This window comes from Cajanus cajan, chromosome 9, assembly GCF_000230855.2.
Source record: "Cajanus cajan strain Asha chromosome 9, NIPB_CcT2T_4, whole genome shotgun sequence".
Taxonomy (NCBI): domain Eukaryota; kingdom Viridiplantae; phylum Streptophyta; class Magnoliopsida; order Fabales; family Fabaceae; genus Cajanus; species Cajanus cajan.
The window spans coordinates 54,469,058-54,496,665 of record NC_138525.1 but is presented as its reverse complement, the minus strand read 5'-3'; the positions used below and the strand labels follow the sequence as shown (position 1 = coordinate 54,496,665).

The 27,608-nt window shown below is 31.7% G+C and overlaps 2 protein-coding genes across 7 annotated transcripts; both read left to right on the top strand.

Annotated features, from left to right (window-relative positions):
- The first annotated feature begins 449 nt into the window (after positions 1-449).
- PUR7 (purin 7) lies at positions 450-9,846 on the top strand. 2 transcript variants are annotated; one of them, XM_020348736.3, is made up of 12 exons: positions 452-871; positions 968-1,069; positions 1,794-1,923; positions 2,087-2,179; positions 2,254-2,342; positions 6,188-6,268; positions 7,891-7,980; positions 8,084-8,173; positions 8,566-8,616; positions 8,696-8,742; positions 9,343-9,400; positions 9,475-9,846. In XM_020348736.3, exons 1-12 carry the CDS (start codon positions 542-544, stop codon positions 9,532-9,534), a joined length of 1,221 nt encoding a protein of 406 aa, XP_020204325.2. In that variant the 5' UTR covers positions 452-541; the 3' UTR covers positions 9,535-9,846. The 2 variants fall into 2 exon arrangements, with proteins under 2 accessions (XP_082919502.1, XP_020204325.2); XM_083063376.1 differs by lacking the exon at positions 8,566-8,616 and having other exon boundaries at positions 450-871.
- A 3,672-nt stretch (positions 9,847-13,518) lies between these two features.
- On the top strand, positions 13,519-25,123 carry ATJ1 (DNAJ heat shock family protein). Of its 5 annotated transcripts, XM_083063400.1 has the most exons (21): positions 13,521-13,761; positions 13,855-13,960; positions 14,060-14,146; positions 14,246-14,337; positions 17,002-17,085; positions 17,234-17,272; positions 17,480-17,590; positions 17,880-17,921; positions 18,006-18,093; positions 18,800-18,864; positions 19,014-19,076; positions 19,178-19,250; positions 19,626-19,717; positions 20,997-21,068; positions 21,908-21,964; positions 22,606-22,654; positions 22,757-22,826; positions 23,433-23,522; positions 24,036-24,237; positions 24,376-24,391; positions 24,688-25,123. In XM_083063400.1, the coding sequence occupies exons 1-19, from the start codon at positions 13,735-13,737 to the stop codon at positions 24,133-24,135; spliced, it is 1,407 nt and encodes a 468-aa protein (XP_082919526.1). In that variant the 5' UTR covers positions 13,521-13,734; the 3' UTR covers positions 24,136-24,237; positions 24,376-24,391; positions 24,688-25,123. The 5 variants fall into 5 exon arrangements, with proteins under 5 accessions (XP_082919529.1, XP_020203705.2, XP_082919526.1 ...); XM_083063401.1 differs by lacking the exon at positions 24,376-24,391 and having other exon boundaries at positions 24,619-25,123; XM_083063402.1 differs by lacking the exon at positions 24,688-25,123 and having other exon boundaries at positions 24,349-24,391.
- The last annotated feature ends 2,485 nt before the right edge of the window (positions 25,124-27,608 follow it).

Sequence of the window (27,608 nt, the reverse complement as noted above, 5' to 3'; positions counted from 1 at the left end):
AATTTTCAAATTTAATTTTTTAATTCTTATAATTTTAAAAACACCATTTTAACTACTAAAAATATAAATTTTACATTTGAGAAATAAGATAATATTCTTTGAAATTATAGAGGTTAAAAATACGAGTTTTAAATAAAAAAATTTAAATTTAAGAAATTAAAAATATATTTAAACTAATAACGATTTATTCTTATATATATAAAAATAGGCATTTTTGATAACTATATTTTTTTTTTTTAATTTCTTTAGTCATGTTTTACTATTGTATACAAACTATTTCTTTCTATGCTATTGCACAATTCACATGCAGATTTTCTCTTCTTCTTCTTTCTGCAAAAAATTATTTTATTGAATAAATATACTTGTATACAGCGGCTGCCTCTTTTTTTCTAATTAGCATATATATATATATAAATATTCCTTGACAATTTGATTATGTTATAAGTCAATTTGTTTCAAGTTTTAACCCTTGGCAAAACGCAACGGTAGGCACCACAACACAGCGCGAGAAGCAGCTTCAGTTTCACTCTTTCACTAAACGATGGGAGACTTCACGGTTGCGTTAAACCCTGCCAAAACCTTCCGCTCCGAGATTCTCCCCATCAATCGCACTTCCCCGGCGGCGCTTAGGCCCGCCACCGCAATCTCATTCAAATCGCACAGGCTTCGAGGCCCAGCAATTCGCGCTTCGGTGATGCCGAGAGAGGGTCAGCAGCAGCAACAACAACCGTCTCTGGGAGACGCTCTTCTCAGCAGTCCTCGCAAAAGCGAACTCGCTGACGTCATCAGAAGAAGCGCACTCTCCAACTGCCTCTCCGAAACCAACCTCCACGCCACCGTTCCCGGTCTCCAGTCCAAAACCCGTGGCAAAGTGTGCTTGCTATCTTTTCATCGGTTTTTTTGTTTGTTTGTTTGTTTATTGGTTTGTGTCGTTGCGATTCAGGAATTGTTTGGCATGTGTTGGCAGGTTCGAGATATTTACGACGCTGGTGACCATCTCGTTTTAGTGACCACTGATCGTCAGAGTGCGTTTGATAGGATTCTCGCTTCCATTCCTTTCAAAGGCCAGGTTTGTGACTCGTTCGTGTTTTAATTGTGACTCGCTTGAGAACATGATTATTGAGCATCGTGAAATTGCTTTAGGAAACAATTTTTAAAACAAAAATGTGAGAATGGAATTAAGCAAGTTCTAATTCTCCCTCTCTCCAAATTTAAGAGATGTTAGAGCCATGTTATGCCTTGGAATTTTAAAGTTTGCCGTATTCCTGTCATGTCCATGTTATATATAGTATCCATGTCCTGTCTCATGTTATGTTCATGCTTTCTTATGTAGAGGAAAAACAGGAGTAATGCTGCAAGTACACTAAAAATTGTACAACTTGTAAAAACATTACTTTTTTTTTTTTTTTATCTTTCTCTATCACTTCATATATTATTGAGAGAGAGATTTATTAATGATGGGGAGAGATAGACAAAAAAGTAATGTTGTACAAGTTGTTGGATAAATTTTGTTGTCCATGTAATATTACTCAAAAAACAATTTTTATTATATGGGAGGAATAACCATTATCTGTGCACAGTACTTGTATGTATGTTTTTATTGCTCTTAACATGACACTTTGTGGTCGGTCTAGAGGAAAAGGAGATGATCCGGATCCTTAGCCTAATTGGCTTTGATGGAAAAGTTATAGATAAGAAAAATTATATGTGGAAAATTACTTTTTAGCTGGTGGAGTTTTGATTACTGAACGCTTGGCATTCAATAATCTGATCATTGTGCCTCGCAATTGCAGGTTCTCAATGAGACGAGCTTGTGGTGGTTTCAAAGAACTAAGCATATAGTTTCTAATGCAGTTGTATCTGCTCCAGATAAGAATGTTACAATAGCTAAGAAATGTTCAGTTTTCCCAGTTGAGTTTGTTGGTGAGTAATTTGCTAATTCAAAGAATTGTTATTTGCTTATTCAATGGCTTGATCAATGTTGATCCATTTTCTATGGTTAACATTTCTCATCACCTTTAGTTTTTGAAACTATATAACATAAAAGAGTGTTATCATGTTATTTACTTATGTTACTGGCTTGTAGCTAGAGGATTTGTCACTGGAAGTACCGATACATCGCTATGGACTGTCTACAATAATGGCGTTCGGAACTATTGTGGAAATGTCCTTCCAGATGGTGGGTTTTCTCATTTGTGTCTCATTCTTCAAATATATTCTCTCCTTATGTAATAGTATATTAGCACATGACAGGAATGGTAAAAAATCAGAAGTTGCCTGAAAATATACTCACTCCAACAACCAAGGCTGCAGATCATGATGTTCCTGTCACTCCAGATGAGGTATGATGATTAGGGTTATTACTTGTAAACATGGCTGAATTATATAAATGAAAAAAAAAATATAGTCTATAACATAAAAGGAGTTTAAATTTCTCAATATGACAAAAAAATATCATAATAAAATACTAATATATAAATGTTAATCAATATTTTATCACTTAAGCTTGACTATGGTATCAAACTAACAATTTTAATCTTATGATTTCTTTGTCCATTGTTAGTGAAAAGAATCACCTCTAAACTTGATTCATCAAGAGCAAGATAAGAATTCAAATAGATCCTCTTAAAATTTGGGTGAGTCTAATTCAACTCTATAAAACCGGCTTGTTAAATGAGGGTTAATCCCTCACTTATATACACTACTTTGTCCTTATCATTAGTTGGTGTGGGATCTCATACATCTCTTCATGTTGAGGAATGGGCATTTCATACGTGAAGTTTGTAGAATTGGGTATCTACGTGTGTTCGATAATCACTTGATGGGCCCAACAATAATAAATGAGGTTGGACCTCAAAATGTTGCCCAAATCATTACATATTATGCACTAGTTGAATTTATCCATCCTCACAGATTCTGGACATCATGTGTAGTGAACACATTAAATCTTGCTTTAAAAACATATTTGTGCACCAAAAAATACACCTAGATGAGGTTGCTTACCAAGAATGTCATTGGATTTATGGCACTGTTGTTGATTTTTTTATAAAGAGTTTTATTATGAATCATTCCACGAAGCTAGACATGTTTAATCAAGTTAGTACTTTGGAGTCACTTGTTATTGTTGAGACTAGATTTGCCTCAACTAGGGATGACAAATAAATCCGTACCCGTGGGTAATATCCAAATATGTCTTGACTTTGATGGGAAATACTCGATTTGACCGGGTACGGGTACAAATAATATCTAATTTATTAAATTGGGTACAATACCTGATTTATTAAATTGAGTACGAAGATTAAGATGAGTATACACATACTTTCCTTGTACTCGTATCCGTTTTAAATTTTTAAAAACTTAATATATTTTTTTTTCAAATTGACTTGACATTAATGTCAAATGAATTTTAATTAATGTAATTTTGTAATTTTTACTCTATGTTGAAATTCTTGTGTTTTTAATATTTTTTTTATAAAAATATTTAATTAATTTTTGGGCGAGTACAAGATGGGTACAGGGACACAAATCTCATACCCATTGAGTATGGGGATGGGTATAGGGTATGGGAACAGGAACAGGGATGGGGACAAGGATAGTGAAACCTGTACCCACTTTGCTCTATTGCCATCCCTAGCCCCAACCGTTAAAAAGTTTGAGAATGATTAAACATGGTCTCATTAGAAAAGACATGATTTGCAAAAAATGACTTTTATGAAGGAATAATTTTAAAGTGATATCAAATTGACTTTGTTCTAAGACTTACAAAGCTCATGTATGACATATATCTTTCTTGTGATACTAAAGAACCAACCTTTAATTTGGTTATGAGCTTTTGAGAAAGTGAATTTTGCAATATGACAACACGAGGACAAGGAGTTGGATGACTTGAATCCTTTTATGAATATGTGTATACCATTCTAACTAATTGATAGATGGAGTAAAAGTCACACTCCACTTCATTGTTTGACACAATCACTTAATCCAAGGTAAATTTAATTAATTTGCAACTTTCAATTTGTTTTAGCCTTTCTTTTAATTTGTTTATTGTAATTAACTTTCATGTATTGCTAATACTTTGTATAATAGGAAATGACTTGAGGAAGTTCAAAATCAAGTTTCCCTCATAGGGACAATGAGATTTGTATAAAGAGAAACAAATGTCTTAGAAACTACTTTTTAGATCCAAACGAAAGCATGTGGGTAAGGCAACAAAATTCTTTGTTGTTGGAGAAGAGCTTGCCCAATTTGATTCCTTACAAGATAGATGAAGCTTGAAATTGAAGGAATGGATTGGTGGGTCATGCATGATGTTGCAATCCCAAACTTTAATAGTTAAAATTAGTTTCACAACCATCCTTGTCTTCTTGTTGGAGAAATTGGAGCACATATTTCTTTTTCCATTTTATAAAAAAGAAGCAGCTTCAACCTTAAGAGAGTTGAAGATTTATTTTTTATACTTACAAATCATCACCTCTTCTAACAAAAGAGTAGGAATTATGAGGTTGAGAGCTAATTGTGGGATGTTGGTGGAGATGAATGAAATTCATTAAAAGTTTCCTATCTTTCTCTCAATGAACCAAATTTAGTGGTGATTCTTTTTTAGTGATTATGAACAAGCAAATCATGAGATTAAAATTGTGAAAGTGTGATATCATAGTCATCAAGTCATGCTTGGATGCTATAATATTGATTGTTGAACATTTTTGTATTGTAGTCTTTTATTATCAGATATTTTTGTCTTGTTGAAGAATTTAATCTCCTTTGATGTTATACATTATGCTTATTGGAATTATAACTTGAACATTGGACACAAACTTTGAAAACAAAGGATTTTTGCTTAAGTGGAAGTAAGATAAAATATATGCACTAAAATTTTTGCAAGAGAAAAGGTTGTGATGTGGAACTAAAAAATGGGATATGTCATATCAAATGTTCCTAAATGTATATATCTGAGATGAATACTACACTGATAGGGAAATTAATTACGATATCACACATAGGATACTAGTGGGATGGTTAAAATGTAGGAAGGCATCGGGAGTTATTTGTGAATAGTGACCACAAGTACCTGCTGAACTCAAGGGAAAGTTTTATTGTACCACTATATGCCTGACAATACTCTATTGAAGTGAATGTTGAACTCTAAGGGAAACAAGAGAAATAGGTCAGAGTGGCAGAAATGAGAATGTTAAGATGAATGTGTGGAAACATGAGAACAGGCAAGATACAAAATGATTGTATATGAGGGGTGATTGATGTAGCACTTGTAGATGAAAAGATGACAAAAAGTATATTAAAGTGGTTTGGACATGTATAAAGAAGGCTATAGGAGGAACCTGTAGGAACTGAGAAGAGTGGATTCTATGATTTTTAGCCCACTGAAGAGGAGAAGGAAGCCAAGAACATCAGAGGAATTAGTCAAGATGGACCTCGTGATAAATAATATCTTTGACACTTGTTTTTAACTGAATTGAATGGTGTCATGTGATTCATGTAACTGATCTTACCTAGTAGGATAAGGCTTTGTGTATTTTTTTTTTATCATTTATACAATTTATTTATGTTTATATAAAATTCTATTTTTTTTATATATTTATATCTTTTAAAAATTTATATTAATGTAAATGTGTCTTTTAGAATTTAAAAACTCCTAGATCCCGTTCCTCGTACCATATCCATATTCATGTAACTTAGCTAATCAATTCATCCTAACTTGAAATAGATGAAGAAAAATATATTGTGTAGGTGACTGATTCTCTTAATACTGTCTTGCATTATCAATTAGTTCTCTACCCACCCTCCTTATGAAAAGGGATTCTTGTGTTAAATCATTGTTGCTGTTTTCTATTTCAGTTTGCTTTATATTGCAGTTTGTATGTCATTATATCTGTGAAAATATCATCCAAGATCAGTGTAGCTCAGTCTGCTTAATAGAAATGATAAGCAATTTTATGATTATAGATTTACTTGTTAAAAGGTGGAGTGGCGGACTAACCTGGTAAGTTGGTAAAAGGAAGCATGAATAAAAGCCTAAGAGGTTCCCATGATTATAGATAGAATATTCTTGTACTATCCCTTGTTCTTGGAGTTACTGAGGTGTGATGATGGACTTCCAACAAATTGATTATCTTTTCATAACACTTTTTTTATCCCAAATTCTTACTTTTATGATGCATTTTCCTTGTAGATTATAGAAAGGGGACTGATGACTCGAGCTGATTATGTAGAAGCGAGTGAAAAAGCATTATGCTTATTTGAATATGGACAGGTAATAAATCTGTTTGCTTGGTCATTTTCAAATTTGGGAAATAGAGGACACAATTAAAGTTTTTTTTTCACTGTAACCAGTAATATTGCACTTGTAAAATATGATTTTTTTTCCATCTTGCGCTGAGCAAGAAATTAAATAATGTGATAATATATAAGACAGCATTATCTTTTATTTGGGTTCAATTGTAATGTGTTAGGAATTTTCGATTATGTCTGTTCTTCAGTTATAGGGGTATAGTCTTAGGAACCAATGTGTATGCTACCACTAGTGGACAATGTAAAGGTTGTTGCGCTCTGGAAGAGAGTTTAATGATACTCAATGATGTACATGTTCACATATTTTCTTTCAAGTTATGTTATACCTTTGATTATGATATTGGGCAGTTCAAATACCAAGATGGCTTTGCTTATTCTATAGGAAATTATTTCCATATATTTTTCATATTTTGGTTCAGAGTGTTAAATAACCCATATTTAATGGAATAATAATTAGTTAGTTATGCAGTTGAGGGCTGAGGTAATTAGAAAAAGAAGCATGTTGCCTATAAATAAGAAAAAGGGTTGAGAGCGTGAAGCATCTTCTGAATTGTGAAGAAATTCAGATTGTTGTGGGAGAGTCCAGGCCTCTTGAAAATTGTGGGAATCATTTGTACTCTTTTCTGTTAATAGAATTTTTTCTTTCTATATTCTGATCCACAGGGTTATATATTCTACATGAAAGGTCCATAATTTCTAAAATCTTTTATTTTTTTAAAAAATAAAAACGTAAGATGATAATCCCGTTATCCTAGTGCTTTTTCAAGCCTTTCTACATCTCTTAGGAAGCACACAGAGTATAGCCGTACAGGGATGCACCATTCTAGAAAATATAGAAATGTTATATGCAGCTTGGAACAGTTAGCTTGGTTTGTCCCCATGTTCTCTCGTTTTTGTCTTTGCCATGCATAGTAGAGAAGAAATTGAAGTTTGGAACAGGAGCACCATTCCTTAATTTTAAAATTATTCGCATTGTTCTCAAAATTTGTATATGCATGTTATCAGGGAAATGTGATTCTGCAAAAGTTTATTAGTTAAAAAAACACATTATCCAACTTGTATTAATCATTTGATGAAGGCAAGTTGTCAATTCAAAATTTGCGTTAGTATGATGTAATTTGTTTCAAACTTCAGTTATTCTTATGCCAAATCAATTGTAAATGCATTGTTCAATAGCTAAAGTCATCATCATAGTCCAACAGCACTACTATCAATTCAGTCATTGTCATCAGTGATATAATTCAGAAATGCTGCTCTTTGAAAAAGTTTGTAACTTCAAGAGCTGCAGTCCAAACAACTTCCATGTATTTCTACCAACCTCACCTCCTGCTTATGTAAGGGATGGAGGTTTGCATGTAGATCATCGTTGACTAGTGCCCAAATTTTGATTATATGATCTGTTCATCCAAGGTGCATAGTGTTCTCGAATCATTTATTTGACAGCCTCCCTAGAAATATAGATGGTTGGTCCATTGATTGGTTACTTAATCCTGTGTGCACAATATATATATATATCTTTACTACAGCTGTTAATTTATTTTCCCCCCTGCTCTGTTTCACATTTCCATTTAATTGACTTTGCAGCAAGTGGCTTTGGAGCATGGCCTCATATTGGTAGACACTAAGTATGAGTTTGGGAAGGCAAATGATGGTTCAATTATGTTGATCGATGAGGTTCAATGCTATCCCTGATGGATGATGCATACTGGATTCTCACATGCACTCATAGATTAAGTATATAAATGTGATAAAAAAAAAATTTCTTTCCAAACTCCAGGTCCATACTCCTGATTCAAGTAGATATTGGATTGCCAGTTCTTACCTGGAGCGCTTTCAAAATGGTCTCGAGCCCGAAAATATTGACAAGGTGTTTTATGTGTAGTTATCCTTTGTTTTCTTTATAATAAAATGAGCTGTATTTTATTTTATTTTTTTTATGCATGTTTGGTATAGGTTTCTTTTAGGAAAATAGTTTTTTTTTTCAAAAGATCTCTCAAGTCAAAATAAACTGAACTAAATATGTACTTAGTGGATGAATCTGCTTCCATCTGTTAGCCTATTTTTGATGAAATATAGATACTCAGCAATTTGCTAACTTTTAAGAATCCAATTTTAGGAGTTTTTTCAAAAGATCTCTCAAGTCAAAATAAACTGAACTAAATGTGTACTTAGTGGATGAATCTGCTTCCATCTGTTAGCCTATTTTTGATGAAATATAGATACTCAGCAATTTGCTAACTTTTAAGAATCCAATTTTAGGAGTTCTTGAGGCTGTGGTTTAAAAGTCACTGTAACCCATATGAAGATGAGGTATTTTACATTTTATACTGCTAATGGATTAACATAATTTGTAAAGATGCATAACATCACACTGGTGAATTTTATTTAGGTCCTTCCTGATGCTCCTGAAGATCTTGTTTGTGAATTAGCCTGGCGGTATGTCTACTTTCTTTTACCTAGTTATGCTCTTATTTTTCTTTTTAAGAACCTAGTATAGATTCAAGTGTCACATTTGTAACTGTGTTATGTTTTAGTTCATATATGTACAATAGAAGAATCGTGCCATGTATTGTCCTTTTTTGCTTTTCTCTAATAAAAGAATAAATTCAATTTGGAGGATAAGGGATGCTTAATAATGAAACAAACAAAATTATTTATTTTCAGTTACATGAAAGGTTTCTCTTCAACTTCTTTAGCTATATAGTCTATATTTCATTTGAATGATATATAACAGGTTGAGATTCATTTTTCTTTAAATGCTTCACCAGTACACAAGCAGGAGATTCTCATCTCTCTCTATCTCTTTTGACACAACATATTGTCACATTAGATGATGAGAGGAAAACTTCTTCTCACTAGTATGCATTAAAATGAATAGAGTGATCATGAGTTTCAGTGTCCCACTTTAATTACATGTTTGTCCTATTTATGCTTGTTTACATGCATCTACTTTCTATAAATGAACTTATGCTTGATTTGAATACACTATATTCACCTTATTCATTTAAATTAACATTATGATATTCTGCTTGACAGATACATTTTCTTGTACGAGACTATAACAAAATCAAAGTTTGAGGTGCCATTGACCGAGGTAATCTATAAATATTTTCTGTGAACTATATTATCTAATGCAATCGATAATAATACAACCTTTTTTACTTGCAGGAGCCTATACATGATCGAATTTCACGAAATGTTGCATCTGCACTGTCATCTTTAAAGTAGCCTGGGAATTTTAGTGCCCTCCTGTAGCTCTGTATTTTAATCCCTTACTATAAATTATATTAATAACTTAAATTAATGGAGAACTTTTCCAAACAAGTTTCAATGCTTTTCAAGGCAATCTAGTTTCTAGATTGTCATGAAGACAGTTTTAGAAATTGGACATCTTGGGATTTTATTTTTTTTCCTTTTAAAGAATAATGAGATGTTTCTGAAAGCAGAGCCCAATGTGACCTTTGCCTTGTATATTTTCCTTGTGACAGTATGAGAATTAATAATTATCTGTTCAGTATGAGGAAGTATTTATGCCTGTTACTACCATCTCATTTCCACCTTTGTTTATCACCCATTCTGCCCTCCGAAGGCAGGGCATATAGGAAAGGTTTCTTGTCTACCAGTCAGTGTGTGTCTATATATATTGGTACACTTTCATGTGCTACAACTATTAATGCTTGCTAGTAATTTCAGTTACGCTTTTTTACAATTTTTACATTAAATTTTTAACTTTGATGGTAACTCAAAAAATTACCTACCTAGAATATCATTGGATTCCACTAGCACCGAAGAGAAATGTCAAGATGATGGTGCACTGAATGGAATATAAGTATTAGATTACCCTAAAATCAATATCTGCTGCTACAACAGCATAATGTTGATCCCCGGCATAGAAACATCCATCCAAATGTTATTTAATTGCATGTGATACTATGCAGGTTCCTCACGTGAGGCCTCAGCTTTACTAGCGCTTTATTATTTTGGAAAGGTAGCGGGAATAAATAGTTTTTCTACTATAATATATTGTATAGCCAATTATAAGGTGGAGACTTTGCAGCAAAAAGAAGATGGAGACAGGCTGGCCCCTTTCTTTTTTTTTTTTTGGGCATACACAATTTTTCTGATTTCATTCGCTTATTTTATTTTTAAATTATCAACAAGAAAATAGCATCGCATTGGGTTTATGATACGATTTGTCTCTGCCTTCGAGGTCAGGGAGTTCCTAGAAAATGAGGAGAAAAAATAGGAGTTTTCTCAACTTCTGACTTCATTCCATTAATTACCATTCCTTATATCACGATTTACATTGTGCAATACTTGACACCTGGCTAACAAACTCTTACAAGACTGAAAAAGAAAGCAACAAACATGCAAAACCAGTAACATCCAACTGCACAATTCTAATTTCTAAGCGCAATATCATCCCCATACTTTTGACTCATTTTTAACACTGTTTTATCGGTTAAAATTTATTAAAAAATATAAAATTATAAATGAATCTTTATTAAATAAGAGGTGGAATTCACAATTTTGTGATTTTAACAAAGTTTTGTTAATAATAGAGAATGTACTAACATTTTTTAGATATAAAATATTTGTTGTCGGCCTAGTACTAGGCTGTTCTTCTTGCACTCCATCATTGGGCTTTATACTTTATAGTTTTGCTCTCTTTCAACCCCAAACCCAACTTTGGCTTCCATGGTAGTTGAAAAAATAAATACATCGAGGAAAAATAGTTTAAGAAACGATATTTTACTATTTCAGGAATAATTATAATGATTTACCGCGTTTGTTTGACCATAACATTACTAGGAACAAACCTGTTTGGTGGTGACTGTCATCAAAAGTCAAGCATTCGCATTGGGTGGCCGGATTTCAGTGATTGGCGACAAGAGTTTTTGTTAGTTATTGATAGTTGGTAACATTTCAACGATTAGTGGTGATGACAAACATGTTCCCATGCCAGGAGATTATGAGAACGACTCCATGAGCCACCTTTAACCGCAGCAACGTCACACAAAATCATTCTTGATTTTTTTTCTCTTAAATCTTGTATTAACGAAGATTCAGCATTCTCGGTGTGAATCGAATTGGATAGTGAACTTCTAAAAATTTAAGTAAATAATCTAAGTATTTTTTGAATCAATGTACTTACAATCACTTAATAAATGTAAGGGTTAAACTTACTTGAAATCAATGTCTTAAGAAACAAATATACATTGAAGTTCTATAGTGTTTCAAACTATAAATAAATCTCTTTGGGAGGGGGGATATGACTAATTTGGTAGTTACCCTCCTACGATTAGATCATTGTGATCTCAAGTTGGATGTTTAATTGTTCTAGCTATAGTAATAGTATCTTATACTTAAGTAATGGCAAAGAGGAGTGAAACATGTCATTGAAAGACTCCACAAAGACAACTATGATCTGTTAAGAATAAAGAAGAGGTAAGATGAGCAATTTGTCAAATCTAGTATGGGTCATACATGAACGAAAGTTGGTGTTAGTGGTTTTCCTAGTGTTTTTTCATTTGAGATGTTGTGCAAGATGATCAAGCTAGTCTTTGCAATCATCTTGATACATTATCTCTCTTAAAATCTTTGGGCAAAATGTGAAAAGAAAAAAATAATCTATATATTGAACTCATCGTCTCCTAAAAAATATAAGTTGACTTAAATGTTCTCTTTGGCATCTACATGTCAAATCGACTATAAAATCCTATTCAAATAGATAAATGTATTAGTTTGATCATTTGAAAACATTATTTCACTTAGCATATATAATCTTCAAAGGACTAAAGCTTATAAAATTATCTCTACTATTTATGAGTTCTTCAAAAGTATCCATTTAGAGCTTTTTGGTTTTCCTCCTTTGTATGTCTTCTTTGTATTGGGGAAATGGTATTTAATATAATACTTATTGTCTTTCACCATCTAGTTTTTTTTATAAGATAAAACGTATCTTCCATTCTCGTATTTAAGATTTTCTTACATAAAATATGTATTATTTTTGTCGTAAAATACAATCTAATTTCTCTATCTTTTGTGTTCACTTGTGTTTTGATGGGGATAAGTAACTGACTTAATATTTTGTTCTTTCCACAATGAATCTTAAAAGTTTTTGAAGCTTCATAGATATTTCTTGTTACATGGATAGATTATTTGAAATAAGTAGATATTGAATTCGTTTGTTCATTTTTTTTTCCTAAAATACATTTTTTAAAAGAAAATGTACTTACTAAAACTTTAGAGAAAATTGGATAATTTTTTAATAAAAATAAATGGAAAAAATATAAAACTACTTTTTTGAACAACGACTTAGTTATTTTTCAAGAAAATAATTGTTAATCAAAGATAAAATTTTTAAAAAGATTTTTTTTATTATAATTATAACAAACACAATCAACTTATACTTATGTAAAAATTTCTTAACAATGATTCACTTATTTTAAAATCACTATTGTTGGACTTAAATAAATGTTTCCATTCATTGTATATTAACATCTTCTATTAATAAGATGAAATATTTCATCTGTTAATCATTTATTGATAAAAACTTTATTAAAAGAGCTTAAATTTCATTATAATTAAAAAATTTGAAAGAACTAATTTATCTTTTGTTATAAAAAAATTAAATGATATTTTACAAAGATGACATAGATAATATTTATTTTTTTAAAATGATTTATTAAGAGAAAAAAGTAAAAGAATCTCAATTACTATTTTAAAAATATTTATTATATTATATTATACATATATATAATAATTTATAAATGCATTCAAATTACTTCTCAATTGTATCAAATTTTTTACCTGTAAATCAAATATATGATTTTAAAGAATTTTTTAAAATATCGTCAACTATCAACTCGTGTTTTAGTTTGTTTGGTAAATTTTATAATAAAGTGTGTAGATATAAATGTTATATTTGAATATATGAATTATAGTTAAAATTTGTATAAATAGATATTTTAAATATATAAATTATATTTTTAATTTAAGATAAATAATTTATATTATAATATAAGATTAATTATCGATAATTTATTTTAAAAGATATTAAATTTTAATTCATAAATAAATTAGATAAATAAAAAACAATTGAATTAGATAAATAGTTGACTCTAGAAATGAAAATATATGTGGTTCAAGTAATCTGTGGAAGCTATTGATTAAGAGAAAAAATGAAAAGGTTAACAACATATATTGAAGAAAATAAAAATTCCCCACAAATGCCGTTAATGTTAAGCCCCGAACCTAAACCCAATGCGCTAAAACCCCGAGTGCCAAAGATCTGAGTTCTGAGAGCACCACCACCGCCACCGGAATCTATAAGTCAATCGGCGTTCCGATGGTCTCTTAAGCAGACTTACTTCCTCAACGACTTCATCCCTCTCCTATCATTGTATCCACAAGCCTTTTACGCGAATGAGAAGGTTCACGTGGTTAACGCCGGTAAGTGCAGCAACCAAAATCCCAAAACCATTCAAAATCACTCTTCCTTTTTCTCACCCACCGTTCTTCACACTAACCACTCTTCCAATGCAGTATCGGCGCCATTTTCTTTCGCCTGTGACCTCAGAATCGCTCGTGGATAAAGGAGATTCGTTCAACAAATTCTTATCGTCTCGCCAATCCTTTTTGCTCGCACGAGGCACGTTCCGAATTTCTCTTGTTTTTGAATAACAATCGTCGCTTCCATTTTTCTAATGATTCCTTATTTTTGCGGAATTAAATGTTCTGTATACCACAGCTTTGGTCAATTGCGGTTTCGTCACGAAAACGGAGGAGTCTCGGGTTCCGAGAGCACCGTTAGGATATCGTTATTTTCATGCCACAGGTTTTGTTGAGTCGAATGTGAATCGCCTTGTTTCTAGTTATATACCAGTGATGTACATTTATGTTGAGGTTTTCATTTTTTCTGCTTGTATTGGTCCAGCATTTTCTTCTTCGGCTGACCGAGACTTCTATCGAGTTCTCGGTGTTCCTGAAAATGCCAGTCAGGACGAGATAAAGAAGGCATTTCACTCGGTGCGTGGTTATTAGGAATCTCTTGTTTTGTGTTGCTTAGGACTCATGTTTTGATTGAACAAAGCTATGCTTGTTAGGTAGAGTCAGATGGAAAATTGCAATGTTTTGTTTGGGCAATGGGGATGATTCAATTTTCATCTCGAACACTTTTAATAAGAGAGATGAAATTTCATTCCAATTGCTTGCTACTTGGTAGGAGTAACAACAATGACAAATTAGATGATCTAATATCTATTCTCAGTCATGACAATAATTTAATGTTACTAAACCAGGCTTAATTGCAAAAATAAGGAAATCATATAGTTACTAAACCAGGTTCAACTGTTTGTATGACTTATATCCGGACTATAAAAGGCATGTATTATGGAATAACTAGAACTCTTGAAGGCAATACTAAGGACTTTCTTAAAAGGATTGGTTTAAAATTACATTACGGCTCACTTTGAGTTCTTACTGGCTTAATCTAGTTATAGTATTCGATGTATGTACCAGAGGGGTAAAATATTATCCATGAATGCATTTTTTTGTAGATGACATAGTTTTGAGCTTTTGATTGATGAATCAAGTGAAGATGTTAACTTTAAACTTGGGCTTTGGATATAGACATCATTACCAAAGTTTTTTTTCTTGAGTAGGAGCAGTACACAATACATGTATTGCAATTTTAGCTAAAAACAAAAGGAGAATAAATTGGAAGTAAAAATTGGAGATGTTATACTACAACTGAGATCAATATATTACAAAATGATAGGGAAATTAATGAAATATGTCACACAGGATACAAGGAGAAAAACATTGGGATTTATTTGTGACTGCAAAAGTACGTACCAAGCTGAGAGAGAAGTTTTCTTGTATTGCTATACAATTAGCTATACTCTGTGGTTGTGAATGTTGGGTTTCAAAGGGACAATGAGAGAAAAAATAAGTGACATTAATAAAATGAGTATGTTAATGGGTTTTATTTAGCTACACAAAGGAAGACTGGATATAGAATGATTGTATTATGAGGAGATAACTGTGTGACAGCTATTGAGGAAAAGATAATAGAAAATTAGTCAAGATGGTTTGGATACATGCAAAGGTGACCATTGAAAGAACTACTGAGTACAGTAGATGACATGTTTTTTATCTCTGTAAAAAGGGATAGAGGGAGGCCAAGAACAACATTAGAGAAAAATATTAAAAGGTTCATGGCGAATAATGTCCCTGAGAATTTGGTTTTCAAATGATATTGTCTAATCCATGTAACTGACTTTATCTAATGGGATAAAGTTGCTGTTGAGCATTATATTTTCACTCTAGTTTTTACTTCATTTTCATCTCATTTATGAAAGGAAAACCTTTCTGTGAATGGAAAGTCAAATTAAAGCCATTCTCATTTTTGGTTCATCATCTTTAGTACTGAGCAAGCATCTAATATTCCTACTCCTCCTGTTTGTGTCTTTACCAAGGTAACCTTAGTTCTTGTTGATTACATTTTTTATGCATAACCTGCATTTTTCTAGCTGCAGGTTGATCAATTTATTCACACTTTTAATTTCAGAACGTGAAATCTTATGCATGCAGAGAGATACAGCTAGGAATAATTTTTGAATGCCAAAAAGTGCATACACAGTGAAGGAGAGATAGTTTTATCTAGATGATAGAATGAGATTTTGTCACATCTTCTAGTTATGAATGACTAAAATTCAGGGGCTAATTCTGGGATAAGTCAGAAGTTTGGCTTCTATCCACCTCTACATTATAAATTAGGATCCTTATTCTTGAAGATGAAATAACCTCTATTTGTACTCTCTTAATGTAGCCAAGTGTCTTCCTTGTTTTATGACACATGTCATGTGAGTTTCAATATCAAATGAAATCAATATTGTCTTTTTAATTAGTTATATCATTAAAGGATATTTTTAGTTTTCTTAATTTTTTTTAATCAACCCATAATTTTCTTCAGTCAACATTACATATAATGGGGTATTTCCTAATTATCATTAAAATTATAGTTTTTGTATTTAAACCAATATTTTAAGATTTTTTAAAATTAAACTTTCAAATTTCTGCATTTTATATATATTTTTCAATATTTTTTAAACGTATATTTTCACATTTAAATGTGTACTTCAAATACCCATGCAATGCATGAGATGCCTGCTAGTTTGGTGGCACATGGTCTTTTAGCATTTCCATAATATTTGCTGACTGCTGAACTGAGGAATTGGGCAGCTTTGTTCTATAGTTTGGTGGCACATGTATTGTTTTGATTTTACATTGTTTTTCTGTTTTTTTATTTTATATTGTTGAAGAGGACCCCTTTTCCTCCAACATCATAAACATTGTCATAGTAACTATATTCTCGATATCTTGATGAATTCTTCCACCCAGAAAAGAATTACACAAAGTTACAAAACCTAATACATGAAGGCTTAATAATTTCCCACAATATCGACAAAAGGGTATAACTTGTAGAAATCTTTTTGTTCTGCATATTAATGTATAACAACTGTTTTTTGAGCTCAGAGCCTACTAAAAACAGTTTATGTGTGCATTTTGGTTTTCAATCTTGATATCTTCTGTCATCATACTGCTTTGACATTTGACAATATTCTAAAATCAAATGTCTTCTTTTTAGCTAATACTGCATTATGCCACATTTTTTTTTGTGTTGTGCAGCTTGCTAAAAAGTACCATCCAGATGCAAATAAGAATAATCCATCTGCTAAGAGGAAGTTTCAAGATATAAGAGAAGCTTATGAGGTCTTTATTAGCATTTTATGAATGCTTAATTTTTTCCTTGCATTTTCAGATACGTTTAGCCCTCCTTTCTTCTTACTAGGTTGGTTATGGTCCAAACTGATTAATTAGCAGTGATATTTTGACTTTCCTGTTTGCTATGTAATTTCAGACATTGAGAGACTCTAAAAAGAGAGCAGAGTATGACAAGGTAGTTTTATTTTTTGTTTTCTTATATAATATTAAAATTTCAAATTTGATATAGTAGTCATTGTTGTATGTTCCAAATATCTAGAGCTTCATTTGGGTAAAGATGTTCAATATTTCTGTAATTCATAGTCCTCACTCTTATTTAGGATGTTGAATTGACTAACATTTTCCCATCATTTTCTCCAATAAACTCCTTTTTCAACTGAAGATGCGTACTCGTGGTTCAGAAGGCGTAGAATATGACCATAATGATGCAGAAAGGTTTAGAAATGCTTATCGTTCTCATTTTTCTGATTCATTTCATAAAGTATTCTCTGAGGTATTTTTTGGCTCTCATACATACTGTTTTCGTTTATTAATTAATTAATTGAAAATATATATCTTGGTCAGGAGACTATACATGAATGGTCACAATTGGTTTTGCTTGATTTAATATTGACCATCCATGTAAGATTGAATGGTCAAGATCAATTCCTCTAACCTTGTATTGCATGCTCTTACTTGATATGCTCCTTATCTCTCTCTACAAACACACATTCTTTACATTTTTGGATTCATTTCACTTGAGTATTCTCTGAGGAAATCTCTTAATTTTCGTGATCTAACAGATATTTGAAGAAGCAACAACTCAATTCTCATCAAATATAGAGGTTAGCCTAACCCTTGTTTCTCTGTTGTCTGAAATATGTTCCTACTTTTCTTAACTAACCATTCTCCTATTGCTATGCTGATAGGTGGAGTTGTCTCTTAGCTTCTCAGAAGCAGCAAGAGGATGCACCAAACATGTGTCATTTGATGCATCAGTTCCCTGTGATTATTGTAGTGAGTAAAGTTAATATATTCTGGGAATTAGGAATACCCTGGGTGGAATGTTTTCTACATAAGAATTGCATACTAGTTGTCTCCATTTCTAATCACTGCTTTAGGAAATGGCAAAAATAATGTCCTCGTATGAATAAATTTATTTTACTTATTTATTTTGGGTGCTGGGTTGGGATTAACTGAATCTATGTTTTTTTTTTTTTAATTGAACTTTAATGCAATCTTGTTAGATATCATAGGAATCTTCGATAGAGAAGTCTTATGATGAACCGTATTTTTGAATGATTGAGCCTAGTCATGAGCAGTGGCTGCATTGACATTAGGGTGTCTTTTCTCTCTTCCTTCTCCTAGCTCTTGCATAATTGGAGATTAGTGTATGATATTAAATTATTACTTATGAACAGGATAAGGTTTACAAATATTTATTGCTCGCTAATCTTTGGCTAAAACAAGAACTTTTATAAGCTGCAAAACTATTTTGAGGAAATAATCAAAAAACAAAAATAAATATTTCTGGATGGGCTGGGCTGTGCTATCCATCTGTTTATAGTGAAGTGCGCCTGTATCGTGTTGAGGAAATAATAAAAAATAAACATTGGCTATGACATCTGTTTATAGTGAAGTACTGAAGTGAGCCTGTATCTTGTTTTCTTTAACATAATGATAATCCCATTTGATGCCAACTTCTTTCATTATATTAATCCAGATGGGCGGGGCTATCCACTTGATGCCATCCCAAAAGTTTGTCCAACATGCCGGGGCTTAGGTCAAGTAAGTGTCTTAAAAAAATCAATACTGATTACTTAAATGACATAAATATTTTTAAGCAAAATTTTGAGCCATCATGAGTCAAACTTTTTGTGGCATTAGAATTGTCAGTTATTACTTATAATATATTTCAATTCATGATTTCTTACCAGGTTACAATTCCTCCATTTACGTCAACATGCATTACTTGTAAAGGATCAGGCCATATTATTAAGGTCTTTAATAAATTCCCTTACAAATAATATTGTGAGAGTTGTTATCTATTTTTGAGCCATAATCTTTCATAAATATGTATTTGTCTATCTATTTTGTGCAGGACTTTTGTGTCTCGTGTAGAGGATCTGGGGTGGTTGAAGGAGTTAAAGAGGTTAAAGTCACAATACCAGCAGGTTGGTTTTTGATACGTGTGACGATGTTTACTGAAGCTATATGTTGGTTAGAGCTCATCAATGTACCTGAACATATTGGAATAAGACTTGGTCGATGTTGTAGTAGCTTCTTGTTCCCATTAGAAATCTTTACTAATAAGTTATCATTTTGATCCATGTTTCATCTTTTATGCTCAAGTTTAAGTTGACATGGAATATCCTTTGGTTCTTTTTATGGTGTTGATTGTTCTATAGAATTTTTATACATGGAAAGTTTTATCCATGCTGCAGACCTTCCTGCCTAGATTTGGTTTACCATCTGCCACTCTTTTATATTTTATCCAAAGAAGAATTTCCCCCCCATTATTCTCATCATAGTTTTCCATTAATTGGTAGGTGTGGATTCAGGAGATACAATCCATGTGCCAGAAGGTGGGAATGCTGCTGGAAGTGGAGGCCGACCTGGAAGTTTATACATTAAAATAAAGGCATTTTTCTGTTCAAACCTTCAGTGTAGATCGCACACTAACATGTGCTACCTTCTGGCCTGTGAATCTATGATTTAAACCAAAGTTGGCTTTTTAAAAACTGGTGCCTGTTTGGTAACACCCACAATCAACTCTTCCTACTGTGACACATTTTATTATAAAATCTATACAGATTAATTTGGACTTGCATCCTAATTATATTCAACAGTTCAAAATTAATTCTACTCATCTTTAAAATAAACAAGCTTATATACTATCATAGACATTAGATTCATACGATGACAGAGGCCCATTTTAAGTACAACTCTTATTTGGTAGAAAAATGAACATAATTCTGTCTCTTTAGTCTTTAATCTTCAACTTTAAAGTACTTGCTTCATACAGTTTTTCATTATTTTAACTCTTCTCATATTTATGCATTCATGTTCTAGTATCTACACATAAAAAACTAATATTCATCTTAACGTGCATAATAGAGTTAATGTCCATTTTGGTTATCCAAAGGTACATGTAACTTAACATTGGTCCTCTTGTTGCTGGTGACACTAAATTGGTCCTTCAATGAAAAGTATCACCATCAGTAGTCCTTTTAAAAGCCAATATGATTGCATTAATTGAATCTTTATTCCTAAATTGAACAACGTAACATTGCTTTAAAAAACATTAGATGACCAAAATGGAAAGTTACTCAACATTTTATAAATTAAATAACTTAAATTAAGTTGTTATTATGTTTTAAGTTGACACGCTTTCTTTGATGACTTTATTTTACTATAAATTTATCTTGGACATAGAATGCTAAAGGTAATAGTAAATTGTCATTTCACAATATAAATATAAATATATGATGAATTAGTTACAAGAATTCGTTTGTAAAGTTTGAATTTACTCAATATAGTTAAATCCTAAACACCATAACAGTTATGCTATCAGTGAAATCTCCTGATACAAATAATCTCAGTCAAGTGTATAAGTTTCTTTTTCTTTGATCTGCTCAAGATAAAAATTGTCTAACTCTTCCCTGGATCCGTAGGTATTTGCTAGTAATAGTAAGTTAAGTAATCTAGTTAGGGTCAGGTAAGTGCAACATCATAGATGTGCTTCATTTCCCTTGATCTCGAGTATTCTTGTTCCCATCTTGATTACATGCTGCTGTTTAAAAAATAAAACCAGGAATAAGCTTTCTGCTTTAGTAGGATAATGGTTTTATTATCATGGAAAATTATGTTCTAATCTTCTATTCTTCTTGGAGCATCATTTTTTCCCCCTGTTGATATAGGTCGCTGAGGATTCAATCTTTGTCAGAGATGGTGCAGATATCTACGTGGATTCTAATATTAGTTTTACACAGGTGATATATTCTATACTTCCTTTACTTTTGGATATTCAACTATCTGAATAAAGAGGGGAAAGACCTGGACACAAAGGGGGAGCACACCTTAGAGCTGCTAGGCTGAGGGATACAAATTCGTATTAAATGATTAATAAGCCCTATGAAGATGAGCCTGAAGTTTCACTACACCATGTTTTCTCTGAAATCTATTTGTCAAGCTTAGTTTCATGTTTATATAGTTTTATTTGGTTCAAAACAATGGTGCTCCTCTCCTCTTGAGAAAAGTAAGGCCACAGTATTCATTTTTCCTGAAGGAAACTAAGATAATAGAGCCGTGCACTTAAGAAGTACATGTAGAGATCAAGAAACATGTTACATGTTGAAATAAGTTTGCCCTCGCCCTTTAGTGTTTCAGCTCGAGGGAACAGTTTTACACATATAACATAGAAGGGATATAACTTTAGTTCTTAGGTTTGGTTCCTTCTTACAAATTTTTGATGGAATTGTGTCTTACAGATTATACTGCTGTAAATATATATTATGTACATTACAATACATATTTTCTGCTATATTTTAGCTCAAATGCATACAAATCAGTTCTGTTGATTGATAAAAAATCTGTAAGTTATTTCGCATTTTACATGTGCTTTATTCTAACGTTGCAGCTGTCACACTTTGCACATTCTTAATTCTAACACTTCTTTTTTGCCATTGCATGCATTTTGTCAGAGAAGATTATTTAAATGGGTCCCATTTAAGACATTTCACATACCATGTTTTGCACCTTAATTATCTTCATGACAGTGAACCTAAGTCTGTATCAGTGTCATTAATAGAAAAAAGTCTTAACATTACAGGCTATTCTTGGTGGCAAAGTTGAGGTGCCTACTTTATCAGGGAGGATGCAATTAAAAGTGAGACAATATTTACTTTTTCAGTTGTGATTTTTTTCTTTCAGCATAGTCTAAACATAACAAGAGTGGATTAAGCAAGAGAACTAGAGATGTGTCCGTGCTTTGTAGTTTATAGCAAATTCATAAATTTGGCAGATTCTGATTATGCAAAGTCAATGTATCCATAAGAAAGGTGTTATCATCTTTTTATTTGGGAGGCTCATGGACTCATTTTAGACTTTCTTACGAGGAGGGTAATTATGATATGGTGAAAAAAAAAACTCTCATTACTAGTTGCTTAAGTTTGTAGATTTTATATAATTTGGCAGCATTGTCTGGGTTAAAGACGTTATAGGGTCATATATTTTGGACTCCTTAATATTCACCAAGATAAATAATATTGATTTTGTAATATCTTTTGTCCAAATGATATTTTCTGCTTACCATTGAAATTCCTTGTATTTTGTTGTATTCCAAATTTCTGTTCGAAATCATCGAGCTTAATGTATATCTTTTGGTGGGGTAAAACAAGCCTGGCTTGTTCTAACCATATTGCTACCCTCATCAAATTATGACTTAAAACTTGTTATAGAATTATTGTTCACATGACTGCTTGTTTTGACCCTATTTTATCTAATATTGTGTGATTTTGTTCCCGTCAGATACCCAAGGGTGTTCAACATGGACAGCTTCTGGTATTAAGAGGCAAAGGTTAAATGAAAAGTTCCCTCTCTCATGGACAGTTTTGAACAAATTTTGGTCCTTTTCTGTCCTTGTACTCGAAAAGTATACTTACTATAGTTGTTGATGCAGGACTACCAAAGCATGGATATCTTGTACATCATGGGGATCAGTATGTACGATTCCGTGTTAACTTTCCCATGTAGGTTCTTGTGTTCAACTCTTGTTTTACTTTGACTTCATAGACCCGTCTTCAAGGAATGTGTCATTTATTATGTAAAGAAGCAATATAATGTTTTTCCTTATAATGTTACTTTGATATTAATTCCTTATGGACATTGGTTGGTACTATGTCAACTTTCCTGTTTTCTTTTTATTGTTTGTTATTGACATTTGCAGAATTAGTCTTTCCTAATTACTGGGGATTTGATTAATTACCTTTTCTTGATGTATCATTGTATTCATTATTCTGTAATTATAAATATTTGTGTATTTACTATTTTATACACAATTACCTGAGCCTAATATGGTATCAATAGTCTAGTAAGTTCTCCTTACCTAGTCAGCCCTAGTTTCTTCTCCAAGCACAGTACCCTAACCTTGCTGGGACAGTAACTGTGCCTTTCCTTGGGCAGTTTTTCTACCAATGCTGCTTCCTTTTACTGGTGTGCCCCCTTAATAAAATTGGTAGTATTATTAAGTGCATGTCTTTTTTCACTTGGTTATCCTTGCTTACACACAATCTCTAGTCTGCTTACTGCTAAGTTACATTTGCATCAACTTATTTCTGGTCCACTCATCCTTCTAGTGAAATCAATGAACGACAACGTGCTATTCTTGAAGAACTTGCAAAGGAGGAAATAAAGGAGGGAAACAGCACTTCATTTGAAGGAAATTGGTATGCACTTTAACTATCTTAGTTCTTGGTATATTGTGCTAGTTTTAGTTGCCCATTATCCTTGTAAGATTTGATGATTCCATGGCTATTTGTACTGGGCAAGTCAGCAATTCTGACATACTATTGTTGAAAATAGCGAGTCAGAATGCTTTGAAACTAAAGTAACTTACTCGTTAAAAGAAAGTGTTACTATAAAACACGCTCTGCCTAAACCTATGGCTATTTGGTTGTAAAGGATTGGGAACAGGGGATAAATGTTCATTATGTATACTTATTCCAATAACTGCTTACAAATAATTGTCTTTGGGTATGAATTGCATGATCACAGATACCAGTTTCGGCATGTGTAGAGCTCAGCCTTTTATTGATTTAGTTGATATCTTCATTAGTGTGCTTGCCTGATTTGGTTAGTTTTGTATGATTTGACAATGTTTTGAGTCATATCTGATTGTAATGGAGATCCAAAATGGATAACAGGCTTTACCAGCAGCTATCTACTGGTTGAACTTACAGGTGGCAGCAAATTCTTGAACACATGACGGGTCCTAAGTTTATGCTGGAACTATCTTTGCTGATGTTAATCCTTGTCTTCATTAACAAAGTGTTGAGCTGATATTTTGTTCAAGATAAAATATGATTGCACAGCGGACTTGGCAAAGACAAAAATCCTTGTGATTGCAATGTTCTTCATCCTTACGGACATGTGAACTGTAAGGTATACTACTGAATTTATCTCTCATTCACTATCTGGTAGTTTCTAGCTGTTCTTTTCTGTCTTTTTCCTTTGATGCATGCATATGGCAACTAATGCTCGTGACTATGCTAGCAATTGATCAAGGTTGCTTGCATGCAGATGTCTTATTGATCGGTTTTTCTAGAACTTTTCTTATTTTTTATTGAGGTTAAAGAAAAGGTAATAGGATAAGTTTAGCAGGAAATTCAAATTACTCCACGTTCCATTCCTCCTGTCCTTGGTTAATAGTCAGATAGTTAAGAGGATCCAATTATCATACTGGGTCCATTAATAGATTGATCTACAGGGATAGCATATAAAGATAGAGCTTTGCATAATACTCACTTTGTTCTATTGTGCCAGTTATGGGTAGAGTGGTGCAAGTAGCAACTGACATTTGTGGAGTTGGGGAAATGAGGTAACGGACTATGGAAATCAACGCTATCGCTCAATGATGCTATTTCTTGGCGGCCAGTCCTTTAACACATTATCAAATTTCAATGAATAAAATTGCCAGTGATTATTTCATGAGAATTCTTCTACAGTTTTACAAATTTATCGGAAGGTCCCCGTGGAATACAAATAAAAATTGGGAAATTCCGATGTATATTTTTTCCCTCAAATTTTCAAAATGTTATTTTGTGCATTTGATGTTGTAATTTACCCTGCTCGGGGGGTTGGATTTCTTTAATGTAAAGTCTGTTTGGATACAAGTAGAACTTCTCTATCAGAAAATATTTTTTATTTTTGGTAGAGAAATTTTTAAAAACGTTTTTAGCTTGTATCCAAACATTTGGATTCTTTTGTGCTTCAAATCATATGCCACATTACTTTCTGCAATTCAACGAATAATGATTGTCAGTTTCTACTCACAGAATTTTTATTAATTGAGAGACGAAAATTTTATCAGACTATTTAGAAGAAAAAAAAAGTTATAATAGTTACTCGAAGATCAAATATGCAGATTTAAACTAGCAAAATATTATTAACTATTCATATATACCTAAAAACTGGAAGCTTGAAAGCCAAATTAGCCAAAGAAAGTGGGTAGAGATGTTTTTAAATTATATCAACATTTGCTATTAGAATGCTTTTAAATTTTGATGCTATTCTATGAAAAAAGAATTATAACTTTTTCCCAGAGATGAAATTGATAGTTCTGTTGTATGAAATTGGATTTATTTGCAATTTGTATCTATAATTTCAATTATTTTATAACATATTTCTATCATTTTGTCTTCTAAATAAATTTAGGCACACTACAAGAGATGTGTAGTCAATGGGCAACACTTATTTTTTATTTTTTATTTTTTGTGTTGGGTAACACTAATCTAAATTATCTGGTGCATAAAATAGTTTTATTAAGCATTGACTTCAAATAATAGTTAATAAATATTTTTTTATTAAAATTGTGATAAAATATATTAATAACAATAAATGTTACATTTCACAAAGATTTAATTTCACTTATACTATCTTAATGATTATCCTAAAAATAATAATATTAAGAGACTAATCTCAAATTAATCTGCTTTCAGTACAGTAGTAGATAAAAAAAAAATAATAAAAAAAAAAAGTAAGAACACAACAAGACACAATGAGCAATACAAAGCAAAAGGGGCTGAGTTTATCTCGGTCATGTTCGGCTCTAGAGTGGGTTCGGGTACTGGTGTAGCTTGTGTTGATGGTGATTTGTTGTTTGGTTCCATGGCAGTATCTCGAGACATTGCAATGATGGTGGCTTTGCTGGCTAGAATGCGAAAGGATGGGTACGAGAGATCGAAGTTGGGTGCTGCCACAAATATTTTTGAAGCTTCAAGTATCTCAGAGAGCCCACAGAAGATGGGTAGATCGGTTAGGGAATAAGTAAAGTCAGTGAAGTGAGCCTGTGTGTGCATGTCGAAGAAGAGACTGTGGTGCAGCGTTAACGTAAAAAATCAGAGTGTGATTTTGTGACGTGAACAGTGAGAGGCTGTTGACATATCTCTGTTTCATTCATATAAATATGAAAGAAAGAAATAGAGAAAAATAAATTGTGAAGGTTCGGGAATTAGTAAGAAACTGAAAAGGGAATTCGCAAAAAATTATTTCGAACTAATTGTTAATTCTAGTTATTAGTATTGGGATTTTTTTTCTCTCATGCCATTTCTATATATAATAGAAAAATAAAGGAAGAAAAAAAAGAAAAAGCTTATATATTTTTTTAGACATCGTAAAATGAACAAATTTTTTTATTTTAATTCCTGTAATTTTTTTAAATTTTGTAAATATTATTTTTAATCCTTACAAAATATTTTTACCCTTGTAAAATGAATAAAGTTTGATTTAGATTGTTGAAAAAATATTTATTTTCTTTGATTTTTATCTTTCAAAAATCTAAAATCATTATTTTTAGTTTCTAATAATAATTTTAAAATACATCAATAACATTTATTTTAAGGACTTATTTAGAAATATCACACACTACATAATACCACTAACAAATATAAAAAAAACACTTAAAGTACTCACTTAATTTTTTATTAAATAAATAAGTAACTAAAAATGATTACATAATAATAATAGAGACTAAAATAATAGTTTCAAATTTTAGAGAAATTAAAACAAAGAATAAAATTTACAGAGATTAAAATAAAAATTTATTCAACTTATAAACATGTTTATACTTTATGTAATGAAATTTAACGTGCTGAAATAATTTAGGAAAAATAATAAGTAATAAACTTCAATGTGCCCATTGAGTTATGTCAAAAATCCTTATTTGCAAACTATAGATCAAACGCTTTCTAAAAACCAAAGGAAGAACATGTTTTCACTGAAATTGCACAATGAAATATTAATAGAAAGTTATCTATACATTAATTTTAATAAAATTTATTATTAACAAAATAATATTAATTTTAAAAACTTATTAGCATTAAGAATTATTTTTTAAAATTTTTAAATTTAAAAAAAAAATATTTTTAAGAAAATATTAATTCTATTAAAATTTTACGTTCAAATAAAATATTTCATTTTTAGTCCTTAATATCAATTCTTTGAGTTAATGTTGATGAAATTATAATAACTAATTTAAATTAAATATATTTTTTATTGATGATATTAACATGAAAATGCTAACAAAATCTATTTTTTTTAGACAATAAGTAGTATGAACTTTCATTTACATTGAAGTCACCAGCCGGAGGCTAGCTTTCACTTAAAACGCTTGTTAGAGACAAGTTTTACCTCAACGAAAAGGCTATTAAAAAATCCTAGCTTTCAATAATAACTATCGCTCCAGCACATGAAAAACTAGCTTTACATTAAGAAACAAAATATTTCAATGAAAACACTGCTGAAAAACTAGCTTT